Genomic DNA, 20007 nt, shown 5'->3' with positions numbered 1-20007 from the left:
GTCTTCAATATTCCCAGGTAAGAAGTTTTAGGTTGTAGTTATTATAGGACTATTTCTCTCTATACGATTTGTATTTCATACCTTTGACTATTGGATGTTCTTATAGGCACTTTAGTATTGCCAGTGTAACAGTATAGCTTCCGTCCCTGTCCTCGCTCCTACCTGGGCTCGAACCAGGAACACATCGACAACAGCCACCCTCGAAGCATCGTTACCCATGCAGAGCAAGGGGAACAACTACTCCAAGTCTCAGAGCAAGTGACGTTTGAAACGTTATTAGCGCGCACCCCGCTAACTAGCTAGCCATTTCACATTGGTTACACCAGCCTAATCTTGGGAGTTGATAGGCTTGAAGTCATAAACAGCACAATGCTTGAAGCATTGCGAAGAGCTGCTGGCAAAACGCACGAAAGTGCTGTTTGAATGAATGCTTACGAGCCTGCTGGTACCTACCATCGCTCAGTCAGACTGCTCTATCAAATCATAGACTTAATTATAACATAATAACACACAAATACGAGCCTTTGGTCATTAAAATGGTCGAATCCAGAAACTATCATTTCGAAAAACAAAACGTTTATTCTTTCAGTGAAATACGGAACCGTTCCGTATTTTATCTAACGGATGGCATCCCTAAGTCTAAATATTGCTGTTACATTGTACAAACTTCAATGTTATGGCATAATTATGTACAATTCTGGCAAATTAATTACGGCCTTTGTTAGGAATAAATGGACTTCACACAGTTCGCAATGAGCCAGGTGGCCCAAACTGCTGCATATACCCTGGCAGCTTGCACGGAACGCAAGAGAAGTGACACAATTTCCCTAGTTATAAGAAATTCATGTTAGCAGGCATATTATCTAAATATGCAGGTTTAAAAATATATACTTGTGTATTGATTTTGAAGAAAGGCATTGCTGTTTATGGTTAGGTACATTGGTGCAACGACAGTGCTTTTTTCGCAAATACGCTTGTTAAATCATCACCCGTTTGTCGAAGTAGGCTGTGATTCAATGATAAATTAACAGGCACCGCATCGATTATATGCAACGCAGGACACGCTAGATAAACTAGTAATATCAACCATGTGTAGTTAACTAGTGATTATGTTTTGATTGATTGTCTTTCATAAGATAAATTTAATGCTAGCTAGCAACTTACCTTGGCTTCTTGCTGCCCTCATGTACCAGGTAGTCAGCCTGCCACGCAGGCTCGTCGTGGAGTGCAATGTAAGGCAGGTGCTTAGAGCGTTGGACTAGTAACCGGAAAGTTGCAAAAACGAATCCCCGAGCTGACAAGGTAAAAATCTGTCGTTCTGCCCCTGAACAAGGCAGTTAACCCACCGTTCCTAGGCCGTCATTGAAAATAAGAATGTGTTCTTAACTGACTTGCCTAGTTAAATAAAAAAATCGGCAAACCGATTACCGATTTGTTATGAAAACTTGAAATCGGCCATTCCGATTAATCGGTCGACCTCTAATCTGAATGTCATTTGTGAACCGAGTGCGCACCGATTTTACATATAGAATCGTGGGAAAATGTTGTCAGTCAGACGTCTACCTCGGGTGGTCCTTAAAACACAACGCGCTGAACGATCGGCAGACGACCACTGGATCCACATTGGGTGAAATGTGTGCGAGCTTTTAGAGTACATTATGTCCCTGAGGCTCCAGTCTCTCATCAGTAGATGTCCTATGAGAGGACCCTGGTTATGTGGATATGATGAGAGGCTTGCACCCTGCTCAACAGCTTTAAGTGATTATGAAATTTACTTTGAACATTTCCTGTGGTGAGCCATTAAACTACTCTCTGAGAAGCTCAGCTTTCTCCACATTAATTAAGCAGCAGTGTCTTTATTTAGTCTGCCAGGGGAGCTATGATGATGCTCCCATCCCTGTGCTGAGGCTTGTCAGTGTGCTAGACTGAACTATTCTGTGCAGAGTGCTGACCTAGTCTGGGGCTGGGAAGGGTGATGTAGTTTGCTGTGCTCAGTTCTGCTGCTATGGGCATGGCATCTGAATTTTAGATGTAATTATTTTAGATTTTAAGGTAAATGTTAGTGTATCAGGCTAGATTACATGGTGCTGAATGCTGATCTTTCCTATGTTGTTTATTTGGGACAATTGGGATTGAGACGCGCTGAATGCTTCTTCAATGGCGTGAGTTTGGGCCCAGCAGCCCAGGGTTGTGCTAGGGTAGTCTGACAGAGATGGGTTGGACTCTCACCTATTTTCTAAACTATACATACTTTATTACACATTGGAATTGTGGACTTTACTGTGTTGGTGTGTGCCAGGGGCTGGGCAGAGAAATGTACTCGGTATTGTGATGAACTTGTATCTCAATTGTTGTCCAAGACTCGGTGCTCCATGCCGTTCTAGGACATGCTCCCTGTCATGTGCGGCACTGTTGTCGTCAACTGAGCCGTGTGCTCCACTCCTGGCTGGGCGCTGTATTGTTATGGATAGGGCTGTCGTGTTCAGTGCTGTTTTAAACAGAAAAATATTTATTAGGATTATTATTATTTTTACCCTACCAACCCTTCCCTGATTGGAGTAAACTAACGGACAACAACACTTCTGCTATTTTCGCTCACATGTATGGCACATGTAGATAAATAATTATACATATATTCCTCATTTCCTCTTTCTGCAAGTCTTAGATTTTCACCGACTGGCCAATCCACCATTTATTTAGGTCTTAACCCCAACCCTCAGATGTCCACAGGTTCATCTTTCCCAGGACACTACCATTTTGCTATTTCCTTTTGCAATACATCCCTCCATTTTACTGTGATGTCTTACGAGGGTCCTGAACCTTCCTATTTGTAACATTTCTACTGATATTGCCCCAAAGAAAAGTACTTTACCCCAAGAGCATATTGATATTTCCCATTGACTGATCGTGGTTTTTCAGGTCCCCTAACAATACAGTTTGCAGGTACATCTAAACCCTGATATTTGGACATAACTATTCCTGGAACTGACTGCAAAAGCGAGCTATTAGATAAAAATGTTGCTACAAAAATAATGCTCAACATATGGGGAATTGAACAGTCAGCCTTGTGCGGACTCTGCCACGAAGAAACAGACTCACTAAAGCATATTTTCTGGAACTGTCCATCGGTGGCTCGCTTTTGCAGTCAGATCCAGGAATGGTTGTTTTATGTCATATCAGGGTTCAGATGGACCTGCAAACTGAGTAGCAGAAAAGATGCTCTAGTGAGGCTTGCTTCGTAGCAGAATCTGCACAAGGCTGACTGTTTAATTCCCCATATGTTGAGCATTGTTTTTTGTGGCAAGTTTATCTAATAGCTTAAATATAAATGAACGGATTGATGTCAATTGTTGTTTTATATATCAGTTCATAGACCTGATGCCAAGGTATTGGTACATCAGAGACCTGTTTCCCAACAGACTTGAATTTTTTGCGGCACTGTGGTCAAACCTTTTGACTTCGATTTATACTCATAAGTATAAGCCATTTATGTTTTTTAATGAGTGGTAATGCGTAGTAGACAGACTCATTCTTTAATTTCTTTAAGTAATTGCCTCTTAGTTGCTTTTGTGAAAATGTTACTCGTTTACAATGTCCTTTCATGAATATTATACCCTTGAAAATGTTTTCAGTAAATTGGAGTTTAGCCATATTATTTCCTGTAATATTTGATCTGGCTTTTCTGGAGGATGAAATTTAAATTGTAGCCAACTCTGTATGGCTTCATTTAAAAGGAGGATACTTCAAACAGGGATCCTTTGGGCTCTTTGCCTTTTTGCAGATTGACAATCTTAAACAGGATGGGCCTCTCTTAGTAGCCTGCTGGAAAACTAGTTTGGATTAGGATATGTTGGTATAATGGAGGCTTTAAAAGGGGTTTAATGCCTTTAATATTTAATAGTTTTAACCCTCCAAACCCATTTTCGTTATATACAGTGCATCTGCAAAGTATTCAGACCCCTTGACTTTTTCCAAATTGTGTTACATTACAGCCTTATTCCAAAATCTACACACAATATCCCATACTGACAAAGCAAAAACAGGTTTAGACATTTTTGGAAAAATAAACAACTGACTAATCACATTTACATAAGTAGTCAGACCTTTTACTCTGTTGAAGCACCATTGGCAGTGATTACAGCCTTGAGTCTTCTTGGGTGTGACGCTACAAACTTGGAACACCTGTATTTGGGGAGTTTCTCCCGTTCTTCTCTGCAGATCCTCTCAAGCTCTCTCAGGTTGGTTGGGGAGTTGCTGCACCGCTATTTTCAGGTCTCTCCAGAGGTGTTAGATCAGGTTCAAGTCCGGGCTCTGGCTGGGCCACTCAAGGACATTCAGAGACCCGAAACCACTCCTGTGTTGTCTTGACTGTGTGCTTAGGTTTGTTGTCCTGTTGGAAGGTGAACCTTTGCCCCCAGTCTGAGATCCTGAGCGCTCTGGAGCAGGTTTTCATCAGGGATATCTCTGTACTGTGCTCAGTTCATCTTCTCTTCGATCCTGACTAGTCTCCCAGTCCCTGCTGCTGAAAAACATCCCCACAGCATGATGCTGCCAGGTTTCCTCCAGACGTGACGCTTGGCATTCAGGCCAAAGAGTTCAATCTTTGTTTCATAATACCAGAGAATCTTCTTTCTCATGGTCTGAGAGTCCTTTTTGGTGCTGTTTGGCACACACCAAGCAGATTGTCATATGCCTTTTACTGAGGAGTGGCTTCCATCTGGCCACTGTACCATAAAGGCCTGATTGGTGGAGTACTGCAGAGATGGTTGTCCTTCTGGAAGGTTCTTCCATCTTCTCAGAGTAACTCTGGAGCTCTGTCAGAGTGACAGGGTTCTTGGTCACCTCCCTGACCAAGGCCCTTCTCCCCCGATTGCTCTGTTTGGCAGGCGGCCAGCTCTATGAAGAGACTTGGCGGTTTCAAACTTCTTCCATTTAAGAATGATGGAGGCCACTGTGTTCTTGAAGATCTTCAATGCTGCAGACATTTTGGCACCCTTCCCAAGATCTGTGCCTCGACACAATCCTGTCTCCGAGCTCTACGGACAATTCCTTCGACCTCATAGCTTGGTTTTTGCTCTGACATGCACTGTTAATTGTGTGACCTTATATAGACAGGTGTGGGCCTTTCCAAAAGATGTCCAATCAATTGAATTTACCACAGGTGGATTTACCAAGGATGGTCAATGGAAACAGGTTTCACCTGAGCTAAATTTCGAGTCTCATAGCAAAAGGTCTGAATACTTAGGTAAATAAGGTATTTCTCTTTTTTATTTGTAATACGTTTGCAAAAATTCTAAAAACCTCTCTTCACTTTGTCGTTATGGGTTATTGTGTGTACATGGATGATGAAAAAAAGATTTGATCCATTTTAGAATAAGGATGTAATGTAACAAAATATGGATAAAGGGAAGGGTTCTGAATACTTTACAATTGTATCTGTAATAGTGCTTGTAGCTTTATCTGGTTTGCCATTCCAAATATTTTTTTCTCGCTTTTCAAAAATGATTCTCCTGGATTTGGTAGAGCAATGAATAATTATCTAGAAATATCGCAGTTGACATATTTAATCAGGGTCATTTTCTTGTAGATGGACAGGTGTTTCACTCTCCATGGTTCTAAGAGCCTATCTATTTTGCTGAGTTTTATATCAAAGTTAATAGTTGCAAGATCGCTCTTCCAGGAGACTTTCTCACATTAACTGATGAAAAACACTTGGAGTAATGGCACCAAGGGTGGTTGTGTGTTGGTTGTGTGCTGAGCCCGGCTGGGCGCTGATTCTCCCTGGAGGGATTACTCTCTCCTGTGTGACTATCTGCTCTATTAATAGCTTCCTTTAAGGCCATTCACATGCTACTCCTCTCCTATATACCCAGGGGTTGGATGGAAGACCATCACTGACTGTACTGGTGCACTAATTATATGAACCAACCAGGAACGGGACAGGCAGCAGCCACAGACCCTAACACACACACACACACACACACACACACACACACACACACACACACACGGTGTGGCAGGCCTAACAGGAGAGGCATTGTACTAGACTAACCACGCACTCACCCTGATGGTCCTTGCTATCTGTGATTTAAACTTGTATAGGTATAGGAACAAGAGCATTAGGCTAGGGGGTGATGTCGGTTTCTCTTGGAAATTTCGAAATAGGACAACATATTGTTCCAGGGAGGGTCGCCGTCAGACCAACAACTCTCCCAGCAAATCAAGATTTTGGGTAGACGGGGCAGGAATACAGGAAGACATTTTGCTCATGTTTATCTAGGGCAACGGGCGTATATGGCAGTAACGTCACCGGTGGCACGCGTCCCATTTTCGACTCGTACTCTATCCCTGTTTGGGTATGTAAAGCTAGGTGATATGGACAAATATCCATTTTGAGATAAATTGCCTGAATTGATGCCCTAACGATAAGTTTATAACATTAATGTGCATCGTTTTTTTTGTCTTTTTTAAATGGGCTCCTGAGTGGTGCAGCGGTCTAAGACACTGCATCTCAGTGCAAGAGGCGTCACTATAGTACCTGGTTCGAATCCAGGCTGTATCACATCCGACCGTGATTGGGAGTCCCATAGGGCGGAGTAAGCCGTCATTGTAAATAAGAATTTGTTCTTAACTGACTTGCCAAGTTAAATAAAGGTTACAAATGCTCAATGCAGCCATTTTTATAGCGATGTCAAATAATGTCTGGGAAACAGTTAAGTACCTTAATGTAATAGATTTCCATTCAAATGGGCAAAACTAGCTTTTTACCTAAATAATTTCTCAAGCAAGAATTTTGCTAGGGCTGTCAAGGGAGTGGGAAGTGAAAACTGAAAACTAGCTGTTATTGGCAGAGCGGTTTGGAACTCTTTGTTATTGGTCTATTAACCATTTTACCGCATGGTTATGTCACTGTTGGAAGCAGACACTCCCACCCATGCAGAACTGCTGATTTTTAGAAGGTCCTGTGTAGATTTGTATTTTCAACTATCAGCTATCAGGAAATAACTCAGAATTTTTTTTTCAAGTCACACTTTTACAGTGTTAGTTTCATCAGCTGTTGTACAAAATAATACAAAACACAGAAAAACTGAATTTGGACTTTACTGGGCATTTAAAGACGTCCTCCAGCAATTTGACTTTTACTGTTGGAAGCGATATCCCAAGTATAAATACAGTGAACACACTAAAGGATTACAAGGCTACTATTCTTTTACAGGCCTGGTAGACTTGTTCTGTAACCCTGGCCTCTCCTGTGCTCTGTCTTACCCATGCTGCCTGGCTGGCTGACTTGCTGGCTGAGATATTGCCCTGTGTAATGTCATGTTGACAGATGCTTGGCTGAGGAAGACCGGGTAGATAGATAGTGTCTTAGTGATGGTCCATGATAAGGTCACTTTTAATAATACTGTCTGTGTGTTTTATACCACCTGTTTAAACTGCAGGAACAGACTAATGCACTATGTAGGAGACTCAGAAGACTAGACTACCTAGATATAAGTACTAGTACATATAGCCTCGGGTGAAGCTCTTGGGCAAACTGGTCTCTGATGGAAACCTCTTTACATTACATTTTTATTGATCAGTTTCCCAATCTCTGGGACAGATGCCCATTCCACTGGTTTGTATGGTCTTTGTTCTTCTACCTGTGCTACACTGTTTACTGTGGATGCTACTCTTATACATGTTGACTAGAGCCATATTCTGCAGTGATGAGTGACCTGTAGGGTCAAATGGTGTGGGCACAGAGATAATCAAATGTTATTTGTCACATGCTTCGTTAACAACAGTTTTTGACTAACAGTAAAATGCTTACTTACGATACTGGTCCTTTGCCTTTTATAGCAGCTTATGTCTTACATAATGGAAGACTGAGTTTAGTTCGATTGGTACATCAGGGCTGCATTCAGCATTAGAGGGAGACTGAACTTTAGCAATGTGTTCCCCACAGAACCTGCTCTGAACTCTCCGTAACCGTCCATCTACTGTGAACCCTGGACAGAAACGTCAGGGGTTTGCATGTAATTAACTTAGCTGAATGTTGGGCCTACAACTGTCCATTCCATTTATGAATAAATACTGATGGCTTATGTGCAACTTCTTCTTGTATACAGGGTTTAGTTTCTGTGTGGTGTAACAAAAGATCAGTTAAAGGTCTCCATCTCTACTCCAGCTTTCTTTTATTACTGGTTTCAGGGCTCTGTTCAGATGTCCTCATGTGATTGCTCTGTTTTTGCCATGTTGTCCTCTTCCTCTCTGCTGGAAGTCTCCCTATACTAGTAGGCTTGTCTCTCCTGACATCTCTTTCTCTCCCTGTGTGTAGACGTGCCGGCACCGGAGCAGCCGGAGCTGTTCCTGAAGAAGCTGCAGCAGTGCTGCACTGTGTTTGATTTCATGGACACGCTGTCTGACCTGAAGATGAAGGAGTACAAGCGCTCCACGCTCAACGAGCTGGTGGACTATGTCACCGTCAGCAGGGGCTACCTGACAGAACAGGCTTACCCGGAGGTGGTCAAAATGGTGAGGCTACCACACACTAAACAGAACACGCACTCATGCCAAAAATATACTCGCTTCCAGCCAATTTAAGTTTGTATTTATCATATTTATCAACAATGAACCTTAATCAACGTTTCTGCTTCACATCCATGTTGAAGTGCCTGAGATGCCTATAAAACCGATTTTCATATTATTCACTCCACTCTAATGTCCACTGCCTTAATCTCCAGGGAAGTCAGTTGATTGTGTGTTGTTCTCTGTCCTGTCTCCCAGGTGTCTTACAACATATTCCGGACCCTTCCACCCAGTGACAGTAATGAGTTTGACCCAGAGGAGGATGAACCCACGCTGGAGGCCTCATGGCCACACTTACAGGTAAAACTGAGGCTACAGTTGATGTGTGTGCGTATGTATTGGTTTGTGTGTGTACTGCCTTCTATTGGAGACTGAGTGTCGTTCCCCTCTGTAAAAACCTACCTGAAATCCTTACTATTCTGATGTTTATCTTTAATGCATGATGATGTGGCCAGTGACACTTTGCTTCTTGAAAGTCCAATATCTTGAAAACTTGCCTGCTGACATGCATAACATTTTGGGACTGTTTCAACAGTGGACTAAAAATACCAAAATCTAGTTTTTGAGTTGTGTTCCCCTTTAAGTCCTGGCTCTGACAGTCCCTTGTGTACTATGGTTAAGGTATGGCTACAGGTCTAGTGTCAGGTGCTCTGTCTCTCACCCCGTTTTCTGTGTACCTGCTGCTGTGCCTCTCAGGACTCCTTTAGAAATGAGATGAATATCTCAAGGAGATTCTTCCTGGTAAAACTTTTTATTTAATTGTATTTATCTTTTATAACATTTTCAAAAACAGCCATTCATTTGACCAATTAAAAAAAAATATTAACCCGCCCAGTCATAAGCCCCCCTCCTTCTGGCCATCTTGTAACCCTAGTTACCACTAAAGGTAATAAGGGCCCTACCCAAGGTGTGCCTCTGTGACCTTTGACCTCCTGTGACCTATTTACCTCCCAGTCTGTCCTGCTCCAGTCTCTCCATAGCCTTTGCGTTATGAAGACTCTGTCCCCTAACCTCTCCACCACTCTTTCGCTTTCTCTGTGTCATAGCTGGTGTATGAGTTCTTCATACGATTCTTGGAGAGTCAGGAATTCCAGCCCAGCATTGCCAAAAAGTACATAGACCAGAAATTTGTTCTACAGGTGAGTGATGTTTTTTTTTTTTTTTTACATTGTAGATGCTGTAGAGATGCACTTCAAAAATGTACACTAGTGTTGTACAAGTTTGAGTAGTTTGTAGTTGTTTAATCTCTCGCTCTCTGTAGCTCTTGGAGCTCTTTGACAGTGAGGACCCTCGGGAGAGAGACTACCTGAAAACAGTCTTACACAGAATCTATGGGAAATTCCTGGGGCTGAGGGCTTTTATACGAAAACAGATAAATAATATTTTTCTACGGTAAGACGGCGCTCCTCATTCTCACTATATTCATATTGACATGTTACTTTCACTGATGTTTCACTAAGGTTTGTTTTCTTGCTCTCTCTCTCGTAAAGTTTTGTTTATGAGACTGAGCATTTCAACGGGGTTGCTGAGTTGCTGGAGATCTTGGGAAGGTATGTGACACTGGTTTGACCTGTGGTTAGTTCTGATGCCTTTGTTCTCTGGCGCTGTCTTAATAGAGTAAAACATGTTTTACTTCTTCATCCTCCCTGGGCACTGTAGTACTGTAGTCAAGGCTAAGGCTTGTTGGTTACCTTGCATAAAGTAGCTACAGTACCTGTGTAATTTGTTGGCCCATGTAAAGCGATTGATCGTTAATGTATGTTGGCCTCTGTCTTGTTAACATTTGATTCTCCAGTAGACTCAATAGTATATTCTGGCCTCTTTGTATGGACATGTATAATTTGCCCTACTGGCTTAGCTCTGCTTTTCTCCTCTCTCTCCCTCTCTTGCAGCATAATCAATGGTTTTGCCCTGCCGCTCAAAGCAGAGCATAAACAGTTCCTGGTCAAAGTGTTGATCCCCCTCCACACTGTCAGGAGTCTGTCCCTCTTCCACGCACAGGTAGTGTGTGTGTGTGTGTGTGTGTGTGTGTGTGTGTGTGTGTGTGTGTGTGTGTGTCCAGGTGTGAAATCATAATTGTGTTGGTAATGTTCTACATGATTGAGTCTGTCTCCCAAATACTGTATGTCTCTGTCCAGTGAGTTGATCCTAATTAGTATTACACCTTTTCCAACTATAACATTGACAATGTGTTCACCTTCTTTTCTTTATTGTGACCTCCTATTTCCAGTTGGCGTATTGCATTGTACAGTTTCTAGAGAAAGACCCAGCGTTAACAGAACCAGTAAGTGCCCCCCCCCATGGTCACACCAACCCTCTAATCAGAAGGAACTTTGAATGATCAGGATTTCTCACTGTCTTCATTCATTCATCTACTTCCCCCATCTCTCGCTCTCATCACAGGTCATCAGGGGCTTACTGAAGTTCTGGCCAAAAACCTGCAGTCAAAAAGAGGTAAGAGCCCTGGCTGTTGCCCTAACTGGGGCTGGAACAGTGACCTGCTGCTGCTGGGAAGTGTTAATGGGAGTTTAGATGTGGTACCTGGATAGTAAGGATGTGCGTGTTTGTAACTGGGTATGTTCTCAGGTGATGTACCTGGGGGAGCTAGAGGAGATCCTAGACGTGATCGAGCCGACACAGTTCGTCAAGATCCAGGAGCCGCTCTTCAAACAGATATCCAGATGCGTGTCCAGCCCACACTTCCAGGTCAGTCAGTCTACACAGAAGAACACATCTTGTCAGTTTTTTAGGGTTAATCTCAGTATATCTATGACTGTTTGTGCTGTATAGCCTACTCCTATGATCGTTTTCTTGTCATGACAATGACCATAGGAGTTTGCTCTACAGCACAACACTGATAATAGTGAAGACATCAAAACTATGAAATAACACATATGGAATCATGTAGTAACCAAAAAAGTGTTTAAAAAAATCTAAATATATGACAGCTTTGCACAATTGGCATTCTCTCAACAAGCTTCATGAGGAATGCTTTTCCAACAGTCTTGAAGGAGTTCCCACATATGCTGAGCACTTATTGGCTGCTTTTCCTTCACTCTGCGGTCTATCTCAATTGAGTTGCGGGTCGGGGGATTTTGGAGGCCAGGTCATCTGATGCAGCACTCCATCACTCTCCTTCTTTGTTAAATAGCCCTTACACAGTCTCGAGGTGTGTTTTGGGTCATTGTCCTGTTGAAAAACAAATGATAGTCCCACTAAGGTCAAACCAGATGGGATGGCGTATCGCTGCAGAATGCTGTGGTAGCCATGCTGGTTAACTTCTTGCAGATCAGTGGGACGGTAGCGTCCCACCTGGCCAACATCCGGTGAAATTGCAGAGCGCCAAATTCAAATTAAATTACTATAAATATTAAATGTTCATGCAGTCACAAGTGCAATACATAAAAATAAAGCTTAACTTGTTGTTAATCCAGCCAAGGTGTCAGATTACAAAAAGGCTTTACGGCGAAAGCAAACCATGCGATTATCTGAGGACAGCGTCCAGCACACAAATGCATAACAAATCATTTTCAACCAGGGAGTTGCGATACGAAAGTCAGAAATAGCCATATAATATATGCCTTACCTTTGAAGATCTTCTTCTGTTGGCACTCCAAAATTTCCCAGAAACATCACAAATGGTCCTTTTGTTCGATAATGTCCCTTTTTATGTCCCAAAAATGTCCATTTATTTGGCGCGTTTGATTCAGAAATACACCGGTTTCAACATGCCTACAAAGTATCTAATAAGTTACCTGTAAACTTGGTCCAAACATTACAAACAATGTTCCTAATCCTTCCTCAGGTATCCTAAAACGTAAATAATCGATAAAGTTTAAGGCGGGATAATCTGTTTTCAATACCGAAGAAAAAATACCACGGACCACGCTCCTGTGTACGCGCAATAAAAGACTTCAGCCCTTCACAGTGACACGAAACAATTTACAGCCGTACTTCTTCATTCCTCAAAAGAAAAACATCAACCAATTTCTAAAGACTGTTGACATCTAGTGGAAGCCATAGGAACTGCAACCAGGGTCCATATAAATCAGGATTCCCAATGAAAAATAGTGGAAAACACAATGAGCTCCAAAAAAAAATTCCCCGGATGGATTGTGCTTGGGGTTTCACCTGCCAAATCAGTTCTGTTATACTCACAGACATTATTCTAACAGTTTTAGAAACTTCAGTGTCTACTAATCTACTACAAATCTACTAATTATATGCATATTCTAGCTTCTGGGCCTGAGAAACAGGCAGTTTACTTTGGGCATGCTTTTCATCCGGACGTGAAAATACCGCCCCCTATCCCGAAGAAGTTAAGTGTCCCTTGAATTCTAAATAAATCACAGACAGTGTCACCAGCAAGCACCCCTACACCATCACACACCACCTCATGCTTCATGGTGGGAACCACACATGCGGAGATCATCCGTTCACCTACTCTGCGTCTCACAAAGACACTGCGGTTGGAACCAAAAACCTTAAATTTGGACTCATCAGACCAAAGGGCAGATTTCCACCGGTCTCATGTCCATTGCTCGTGTTTCTTGGCCCATTTTATTTGGGCTTTAATCTGAGGTGCAGTTAACTCTAATGAACTTATCCTCTGCAGTAGAGGTATCTCTGGGTCTTCCTTTCCTGTGGCGGTCCTCATGAGAGCCAGTTTCATCATAGTGCTTGATGGTTTTTGCAACTGCACTTGAAGTAACTTTCAAAGTTCTTGAAATGTTTTGGATTTACTGACATTCATGTCTTAAAGTAATGATGGACTGTTGTTTTCCTTTGCTTATTTGAGCTGTTCTTGCCATAATATGGACTTGGTCTTTTACCAAATAGGGCTATCGTCTGAATAGCAACCCTACGTTGTCACAACACAACTGATTGGCTCAAAAGCATTAAGAAGGAAAGAAATTCCACAAATGAACTTTAAAGAAGGTACACCTGTTAATTGAAATGCATACGAGGGGACTACGTCATGAAGCTGGTTGAGAGATTGCCAAGAGTGTGCAAAGCTGTCATCAAGGCAAAGGGTGGCTACTTTGAAGAATCTCAAATATAAAATATATTTTGATTTGTTCAACACTTTTTTGTTTACTACATGATTCCATATGTTATTTCATAGTGTTGATGTCTTCACTATTATTCTACAATGTAGAAAATACAAAAAATAAAACCTGGAATGAGTAGGTGTGTCCAAACCTTTGACTGGTACTGCGCACGCACGCACGCACGCACGCACGCACGCACGCATGTTCAAAAGTTTGGGGTCACTTAGAAATGTCCTTGTTTGAAAGAAAATCTTTTTTTTTGTCACCCTAGTCAACAGCCAGTGGAATCGTGTGGCGTGAAATACAAATACCTCAAAAATGCTATAACTTCAATTTCTCAAACATAGGACTATTTTACACCATTTTAAAGACAAGACTCTCGTTAATCTAACCACATTGTCCGATTTCAAAAAGGCTTTACAGCGAAAGCAAAACATTAGATTATGTCAGGAGAGTACCCTGCCAAAAATAATCACACAGCCATTTTCAAAGCAAGCATATATGTCACAAAAACCAAAACCACAGCTAAATGCAGCACTAACCTTTGATCTTCATCAGATGACACTCCTAGGACATTATGTTATACAATAAATGCATGTTTTGTTCAATCAAGTTCATATTTATATCAAAAAACAGCTTTTTACATTAGCATGTGATGTTCAGAACTAGCATACCCACCGAAAACCTCCGGTGAATTTACTAAATTACTCATGATAAACGTTCACAAAATACATAACAATTATTTTAAGAATTATAGATACAGAACTCCTTTATGCAATCGCGGTGTCAGATTTTAAAATCGCTTTTCGGCGAAAGCACATTTTGCAATATTCTGAGTACATAGCTCGGCCATCACGGCTAGCTATTTTGACACCCACCAAGTTTGGTACTCACTAAACTCAGAATTACTATTAGAAAAATTGGATTACCTTTGCTGTTCTTCGTCAGAATGCACTCCCAGGACTTCTACTTCAACAACAAATGTTGTTTTCGTTCCAAATAATCCATAGTTATATTCAAATAGCTCAGTTTTGTTCGTGCGTTCAGGTCACTATCTGAAGGGTGACGCGCGAGCGCATTTCGTGACAAAACATTTCTAAATATTCCATCGAAGCATGTCAAACGCTGTTTAAAATCTCTTTTTATTTTATTTTTCTCGTAAAATAGCAATAATATTCCAACCGGGCAACGTTGTATTCATTCAAAGGCTGAAACAAAAAAATTGAGAATTCTCGTGAACGTGCATCTCAGTCTCACCGTCCCCAGGCTGACCACTCACAAACAGAGCTGTTGTACTTTGCCCAGAGACAGCAGACACCCCATGCCACTTTCTGGTGGCTTTAGAGAGCCAATGGGAGCCTTAGAAAGTGTCATGTTACAGCACAGATGCTGTATTTTTGATAGAGATGCAACAGAAGGACCACAATTGTCAGACAGGGCACTTCCTGTATGGAATCTTCTCAGGTTTTGGCCTGCCATATGAGTTCTGTTATACTCACAGACACCATTCAAACAGTTTTAGAAACTTTAGAGTGTTTTCTATCCAAATCTACTAATTATATGCATATTCTCGTTTCTGGGCAAGAGTAGTAACCAGTTTAAATCAGGTACGTTTTTTATATGCAGCCGTGCAAATACTGCCCCCTAGCCCCAACAGGTTAACATAACATTTATCAGAAATAGTGTAGACATTATCAATGTTGTTAATGACTTTTGTAGCTTGAAACGGCAGATTTTTTTTTAATTAATTTTTTATATCTGCATAGGTATACAGAGGCACATTATCAGTAACCATCACTCCTGTGTTCCAATGGCACGTTGTGTTAGCTAATCCAAGTTTATAATTTCAAAAGGCTAATTGATCATAAGAAACCCTTTTGCAATTATGTTAGCACAGCTGAAAATTGTTGTCCTGATTAAAGAAGCAATACAACTGGCCTTTAGACTAGTTGTGTATCTGGAGCATCAGCATTTGTGGGTTCGATTACAGGCTCAAAATGTCCGGAAACAAATAACTTTTTTCTGAAATTTGTCAGTCTATTTTTGTTCTGAGAAATGAAGGCTATTCCATGCGAGAAATTGCCAAGAAACTGAAGATCTCGTACAACGCTGTGTACTACTCCCGTCACAGAACAGAGCAAACTGGCTCTAACCAGAATAGAAAGAGGAATGGGAGGCCCCGGGGCACAACTGAGCAAGAGCACAAGTACATTAGAATGTCTAGTTTGAGAAAGACGCCTCACAAGCCCTCAACTGGCAGCTTCATTAAATAGTACCCGCAAAACACCAGTCTCAAAGTCAACAGTGAAGAGGTGACTCTGGGAGGAGTTTTTCCCTATCAATCTACACACAATACCCCATAAAACAGGTTTTTTGAAATTTTAGCAAATGCATAAATATTTTTTTAACTTTATTTTACATACAGTAAGGTCCATAAATATATTTAGCTGTCTACCACAGCATATTGGAGTTGAAATGAAATAATGAATATGAGCTGGAAGTGCAGACTTACAGCTTTAATTTGAGGGTATTTGCATCCAAGTTGGGTGAATGGTGTAGGATTTTGTATTTTTTTATTTATGGTTCCCCCCCCTTTTAAGGTACCAAAAGTAATTGGACAATTGGCTGCTCAGCTGTTCCATGGCCAGGGGTGTGTTATTCCCTCATTAGTTAATTTACAAGTAAGCAGATAAAAGGTCTAGAGTTGATTTCAAGTGCAGCATTTGCAATTGGAATCTGTTGCTGTTAACCCTCAATATGAAGTCCAAAGATCTGTCACTGCCAGAGAAGCAAGCCATCATTAGGCTGAAAAATCCAAACAAACCCACCAGAGAGAGCAAAAACATTAGGTGTGGCCAAATCAACTATTTGGTACATTCTTAAAGAGAAAGAACGCACTGGTGAGCTCAGGAACACCAAAAGGCCCAGAAGACCAGGGAAAACAACTGTGGTGGATGAATTAATTGCTCATGATCCGACGCATACCACCTCATCTGTGAAGAGTGGGAATGTATGGCTGCCAATGGAACTGGTTCCCTTGTATTTATTGACAAAAGCAGGAGGATGAATTCTGACGTGTTTTTATAGCTATATTATCTGCTCAGATTCAGCCAAATGCTTCAAAACTCATTGTACGGCGCTTCACAGTGCAGATGAACAATGACCCGACGCGTACTGCGAAAGCAACCCAATACTTTTTTTAAGGCAAAGGTGTGGAGTGTTCTGCAATGGCCAAGTCAGTGGCCAAGTCAGTCACCTGACCTGAATCCAATTGAGCATGCATTTCACTTGCTGAAGGCAAAATGCCCCAAGAACAAGCAGGAACTGAAGACAGCTGCAGTAAAGGCCTGGCAGAGCATCACCAGGGAAGAAACTCAGCATCTGGTGATGTCTATGGGTTCCAGACTTCAGGCAGTCATTGACTGCAAAGGATTTGCAACCAAGTATTAAAACTCACAATTTTAATTTATGAATGTTAGTTTGTCCAATTACTTTTGAACCTCTAAAATTGGGGGGCTATGTATAAAAATGGTTTTAATTTCTACACGGTTCATACAATAATTTTGACAAAACCCTTAAATTAAAGATTAATCTCTACACTTAAAGCACATCTTGATTGTTTCCTTTCAAATCCATTGTGGTGGCGTACAGAGCCAAAATGATGCAAATTGTGTCACTGTCCAAATACTTATGGACCTGACTTAGTATTCATACCCTTTGCTATGAGACTAAAAATTTAGCTCAGGTGCATCGTGTTTCCATTGATCATCCTTGAGATGTTTCTACAACTTGATTGGAGTCCACCTGTGGTAAATTCAATTGATTGGACATGATTTGGAAAGACCTGTCTATATAAGCTCCTACACTTGACAGTGCATGTCAGGGCAAAAACCAAGTCATGAGGTCAAAGGAATTGTTCGTAGAGCTCCGAGACAGGATTGTGTCGAGGCACAGATCTGGGGAAGGGTACCGAAAAATGTCTGCAGCATTAGTAGTGCTATCTGCAGAGTTTGCTCGAGGTACATGTTGCAATTCTTCAGCCATTCCTGGACCTGTGACCAAAAACAAGCTACATATAGGCAGTACCAAAACAAATGATCTAATGATTCCGTCTCTTCGCAGCAAAATCTGCAGAGCTGGGATGGTTGTATCCCCCATATACAGTGCATTGGGAAATATTCAGACCCCTTCCCTTTTCCACATTTTGTTACGTTAGACTTATTCTAAAATGTATTAAGTAGTTTTTTTCCCACCTCAATCTACACACAATACCTCATAATGACAAAGCAAAAACACGTTTAGAAACATTTTTTTGTACAAATTCTTTAAAAATAAAAAACTGCTATCACATTTACATAAGTATTCAGACCCTTTACTCAGTACTTTGTTGAAGCCCCTTTGGCTGCGATTACAGCCTCGTGTCTTCTAGGGTATGATGCTACAAGTTTGACACACCTGTATTTGGTGTTTTTCCCATTATTTTCTGCAGATCCTCTCAAGCTCTGTCAGGTTGGATGGGGAGCCTTGCTGCACAGCTATTTTCAGGTCTCTCCAGAGATGTTCGATCGGGTTCAAGTCCGGGCTCTGGCTGGGCCACTCAAGAACGTGTCCCGAAGCCACTCCTGCGTTGTCTTGGCTGTGTGCTTAGGGTTGTTGTCCTGTTGGAAGGCAAACCTTCGACCCAGTCTGAGGTCCTGAGCAGGTTTTCATCAAGGATCTCTATACTTTGCACCGTTCATCTTTCCCTCGATCCTGTCTAGTCTCCCAATCCCTGCCACTGAAAAACATCCCCACAGCATGATGCTACCACCATTATCCTTCACCGTAGGAATGGTGCCAGGTTTCCTCCAGACGTGACGCTTGGCTTTCAGACCAGAGAGTCTTGTTTCTCATGGTCTGAGAGTCCTTTAGGTGACTTTTGGAAAACTCCAAGAGGGTTGGTCCTGTGCCTTTTACTGAGGGGCTTCTGTCTGACCACTCTAACATAAGGGCCTGATTGGTAGAGTGCTGCAGAGATGGTTGTCCTTCTGGAATATTCTCCCATCCCTACAGAGGTGCTCTAGAGCTCTGTCAGTGACCATTGGGTTCTTGGTCACCTCTGACCAAGGCCCTTTTCCCCCGATTGCTCAGTTTGGCTGGGCGGCCAGCTTTAGGAAGAGTCTTGTTGGTTCCAAACTTCTTCCATTTAATGATGGAGGCCACAGTGTTCTTGGGGACCTTCAATGCTGCAGAAATGTTTTGTTATCCTTCCCCAGATCTGTGCCTTGACACAATCCTGTCTCGGAGCTCTACGGACAATTCCTTTGGCCTCATGGCTTGGTTTTTGCTCTGACATGCACTGTTAACTGTGTGACCTCATATAGACGTGTGTGCCTTTCCAAATCATGTCCAATCAATTTGAATTTACCACAGTTGGACTACAATCAAGTTGTAGAAACATCTCAAGGATGATTGATAGAAACAGGATGCACCTGAGCTCAATTTCGAGTCTTATAGAAAAGGGTCTGAATACTTACATAAATAAATTATTTGTTTAAAAAAAAATATTAATGTACAAATATTTCTAAAAAACTGTTTTTGCATTGTCATTATGCGGTATTGTGTCTGGATTGATGAATTTTTTTTCATACATTTTAGAATAAGACTAACGTAACAATATGTGGAAAAAGTGAAGAGCTTTGAATACTTTCCAAATGCAAGTTCTCATAACATTCTATTGGTTGCAAGAATTTGGTATAATTTAAATGGAAAAATTCCAATCTTGAATCCAGCGTTGTTTTGCATATCAGTTCATAAACCATGTGCCATGGAAATGGTACATCGAAAATCTCTTCAACTATTTTTCAATCTATAATGCACAGGTACATTTTTTGGTAACTGGTATACTTTTTTATTTATCACAATTTTCTTTAACCAATTTAGGTCTTTAGCTACGTATGTGACAACTCCACCAGTCGTATTCATGAGAACATTTACAAAGATTATACAAATAAATACAATAATTTTTAAAGTATAATGTTTATCATTTAGTATATTTGAGTTGAACCACAATATTTGTTTGTATTATTTGTTCTGTCTTTTCTGGTGGATTAAACTGAAATTGCAACCAACTTTCAATGGCTGTTTGTATTCAATCTCTGTGTTTGTTTCTGTCCCTGGCAGGTGGCGGAGAGGGCCCTGTACTACTGGAACAACGAGTACATCATGAGTCTGATCGAGGAGAACTCCAGCATCATCCTGCCCATCATGTTCGCCAGCCTCTACAGGATCTCCAAAGAGCACTGGAACCCGTGAGTCCACCTCAGCACACCCCTCGCACATAGATTTATCCAATCAGAAAACTTGATTTATCTTCTTGTATTTGGTTGTATATTCTATTGTATTT

At 41.4% G+C, this 20007-nt stretch overlaps 1 protein-coding gene across 2 annotated transcripts in view; it reads left to right on the top strand.

The window, feature by feature from the left end:
- ppp2r5eb (protein phosphatase 2, regulatory subunit B', epsilon isoform b) overlaps positions 1-20007 on the top strand; it is a 37742-nt gene that overhangs the window by 15643 nt on the left and 2092 nt on the right. For both annotated transcript variants that reach the window (XM_029730050.1, XM_029730051.1), the window contains 10 exons: positions 8321-8517; positions 8770-8871; positions 9618-9710; positions 9833-9963; positions 10062-10121; positions 10464-10572; positions 10802-10855; positions 10975-11025; positions 11158-11277; positions 19785-19912. In XM_029730050.1, coding sequence (XP_029585910.1) covers positions 8321-8517; positions 8770-8871; positions 9618-9710; positions 9833-9963; positions 10062-10121; positions 10464-10572; positions 10802-10855; positions 10975-11025; positions 11158-11277; positions 19785-19912 — 1045 coding nt within the window. The remainder of the gene's footprint in view (positions 1-8320; positions 8518-8769; positions 8872-9617; positions 9711-9832; positions 9964-10061; positions 10122-10463; positions 10573-10801; positions 10856-10974; positions 11026-11157; positions 11278-19784; positions 19913-20007) is intronic.

This window comes from Salmo trutta, chromosome 33 (genome assembly GCF_901001165.1).
Source record: "Salmo trutta chromosome 33, fSalTru1.1, whole genome shotgun sequence".
In the NCBI taxonomy this organism is placed as follows: Eukaryota; Metazoa; Chordata; class Actinopteri; order Salmoniformes; family Salmonidae; genus Salmo; species Salmo trutta.
This window is presented reverse-complemented; position numbering and strand designations above follow the sequence as displayed.